At 40.9% G+C, this 3,173-nt stretch overlaps 1 protein-coding gene across 1 annotated transcript in view; it reads left to right on the forward strand.

The window, feature by feature from the left end:
• Nucleotides 1-13: 13 nt before the first annotated feature.
• Nucleotides 14-3,173, forward strand: part of LOC119303582 — a 6,538-nt gene continuing 3,378 nt past the window's right edge. The window contains exons 1-7 of the mRNA XM_037580714.1: nt 14-87; nt 298-509; nt 1,027-1,191; nt 1,293-1,460; nt 1,577-1,769; nt 1,876-2,034; nt 2,136-2,330. Of these exons, the coding sequence (XP_037436611.1) occupies nt 18-87; nt 298-509; nt 1,027-1,191; nt 1,293-1,460; nt 1,577-1,769; nt 1,876-1,898 (831 nt within the window). The 5' untranslated portion in view covers nt 14-17 and the 3' untranslated portion in view covers nt 1,899-2,034; nt 2,136-2,330. The remainder of the gene's footprint in view (nt 88-297; nt 510-1,026; nt 1,192-1,292; nt 1,461-1,576; nt 1,770-1,875; nt 2,035-2,135; nt 2,331-3,173) is intronic.

Here is a 3,173-nt window from a genome sequence, read left to right on the forward strand (position 1 = left end):
AGTGGTGGGCTTTTCTGATGCAAGTAGAGGGTAATTTGAGACCTACAAATATGTCGGTACCTTCGGCAAAGATCATCAGGTACCCAGGTATGCTGATCTATTTTCTCCGTTGTGGAAATCTATCATGACTTTGTGCTTTGATTCATTGGATAGAGTTGTTGTTGATGATGGCCAATTTGTTCCCCAAACCTCATCTGTCGTTGAGTAGCCGTCCATTTCATCCTAATGAACAATTGAATTCGTATATATGTTATTGTGCTCATCTGCTTCTTCTGCGTACTTGGTTGTGATAGATAGATCAAATGGAGAAGGCATGGGGATGGTGGAGGCTGCTGCCCATCTATCAGGGCCTCGGTTCGGACATGCCCCTCTACCGGGAGTACCTCTGCGAGTACTACCTCCGCAATCCTCCTGAATCTGTCGATGACTCTGCCTGTACCAGGCACAAGTTTGTGGTCCGATCTGCATGGACAAATGAGAATGGCCGTCTCATTCCTCTCGCCCGCAAGGTAATTTACTTGGAAACCTCCTGCCTGCATCTGGTAGATGTTTGACCCATGTATCAGGAAAGGTTTTAAGAACTGTGGTGTGCCATAGTATTTAGGTTCCCAAAAGTAGCCTATTCCCCATCTTTTTATGGATTGTAGTGTATCTTTAATATATTGCTCATATTATTGTGTTTCATGTGCGCTACTGATGATAGATTGGTTGACTTTTCTTTTTGCATGATCAGTTTATTTGTTAATACTCTGACTCGGCACTCAATCTATAGAGTTCCCAGAAGCATCCTACTAGGTAGGCACCTAGTAGAAAGAATTTCTATCCTACCAATTCCTTCAATGTAGTGCGTAAACGTTGTTTGGTCTCCATAATACAAACCACTCATAAACTGGCTCTTCTTCAGTTTCTGGAATAACTGAAAGTATTTTTGCCCTGCTTCATTTCTAGCTCGATTGAATGGTCATCTATTCTTTAACTGCTTGCTAATCTACTTGCTTATATCAATTGCAAAACGATGGTTTCAAGTGCCTGGAGATGGAGGCCAAGTTCATCGGTCTGTGTGAGAGGAACAAGATAAAATTAACTGACACTGAGACTGCCCTGAGCCACAAAATCAAGCAGCATGCGCAGGACATAGTTGATGGAGCGTGTGAATATGCTGGTGCATATGCTGCTGCTGCTGCTTTGGTGGTATGTGCATGCCTACTTAATCTGTATCAGTCGTTGTTCCATTTACTAAGCAGTAGTAGCTTTCTTTGCACTAACTACAAATTTAAAATTTTGGTTTCAAGTGTATCTGCAAAGAGGCTGAGTTGATGTGCGAGAGGGCTATGTGCGGGAGATACAACTCTGGTAACTTGACTTGCATGCTCTGCAATCAGCTCAGAGAGCATGCCATCAGTCTTATGTTGTACAAAGGGTCTGGATCCATCGCCGCCGCTGCTGGTGCCGCCATGCTGGTAAGAAAGTGTCTGGCTCGCCCAAATGCTGACCTTTCTACCTTCACTGTTTTTCATAGATACGTAGATCTGTACACATTGCATGAAATTTACTGCAAAAACGATGGTTCAAGCAGGGCGCTGCAAAGGAGGCCAAGCTGTTACGTGAGAATCTGAGCAATCTAAGCTGTGATGAAGAAATGTCTGTTTCCATTCGGGAGGAAGCCTGTTGCATTCTGCAGGACATGCACACTGAAGCTTTTGGTGCTAATGGGAAGAACAACATTGCTGCTGCTGCTGCTGCTGGAGCAGATATATCTACTAGGCACGGTCTGTGAAAGAGCATATTATTTGTTCTTGTTTAGGGTCTTTTAGAGCATATTATTTGTTCCTGTATATGTGATAGTAATGTATCATGTTGTTTTACTATAAGCAGGATCAGCACTGTTGGGAATTTGACTTGTACTGCAGCTAATAACAAGAAAGAGCTAGGAAGTAATGGTTGTACAGAATGGAATGATGATAAGGAAAACATGGAGAGTAGTAATGGGAACAACATTGTTGCTGCTGCTGCTGGAGTAGGGAAATCTTCAAGGTATGTACATAGAAGTGTATCTTATTTGTTCTTGTTTAGGGTCTTGGAGAGGCATCATGTATATGTAATAGCAATGTATTGTGTTGTGTTACTATAAGCAGGATCAGAGCTCTTGGGGACTTGACTTGTACTGCATCTAGTGGCAAGGAAGATAATAAGAGGACACTAAGTAATGGGTGTACAGAAATGAATGATGCTAAGGAAAACATGGAGAATGTGAATCAGAAGACTGGGGAAGAATACATGTGGAAAAAGAAGACCGAAGAAGAAGCTTACATGGAAACTGCATAATAACTGTAAGTATAACTTGTTTGGCTTTATGCCAGCCTGTTGCTGTTCTGATGGTTGATAATTTTCTCCTCTGGGATGCTGTCATCCTGAAGACAGTAGAATGTATTGAATGACCCACTCAAATTTACTGTCTCGTGTTTCTCGTTCTGAGATCGGGGTTCAAAAGTTTGTTATATTAGGTGAAACAGATTTTGATTAAGGCTGTATATATTCTTCATTGATAAAGGCTTGCTAACATTGTTGCCCGTTAGCACATTTTGATAAAGCCCTGTATATATTCTTCATTCATCTTGTCGGGGTTCAGAAGGACTTAGTAATTGCTCTGCCTAAAGATGTCAAAAATAGTAGGTTAGTGGAATAGTAGATACAATTTGTTTTTTGTGCCAATTTGACATCCTTTAAATGAGTGTTGCTGTTCGGTGGACTTTGTTTAATAATAATATATTGATGACTTAGCCAGAAGATTGTATTTTCTCCCACAGTAACAATTGATAAGATTTTAGTAATGCCATATGCAAATTTTCTCCCTCAGCACAACTATCAAAATGTTGTAGTTTTTCTCTGCTTTGTTGGTTTGTAATGCACAGTATTAACGTTGGATTGATGCGATGTTAATGTTGGATTTTAATGTTGGATTGATGCGATGGACCATATTTTGAACCTGCTTGGTTTGTAATCAAATCTGGGTAATATTAGCGGTCCACCTTTGGAACTGAAGTTATGATTTACTCCCTCCGTTCTGAAATTGTTGTTGGTAGGAGTATGAGACAACATTTTCTACAGAATGCCAATTTTACATCCACACCCTTGAGATTTCAGACTGTACTCAGGCGACTCTCCAGAATTCC

The sequence above is a fragment of the Triticum dicoccoides genome, chromosome 5A, assembly GCF_002162155.2.
Source record: "Triticum dicoccoides isolate Atlit2015 ecotype Zavitan chromosome 5A, WEW_v2.0, whole genome shotgun sequence".
Classification (NCBI taxonomy): Eukaryota; Viridiplantae; Streptophyta; class Magnoliopsida; order Poales; family Poaceae; genus Triticum; species Triticum dicoccoides.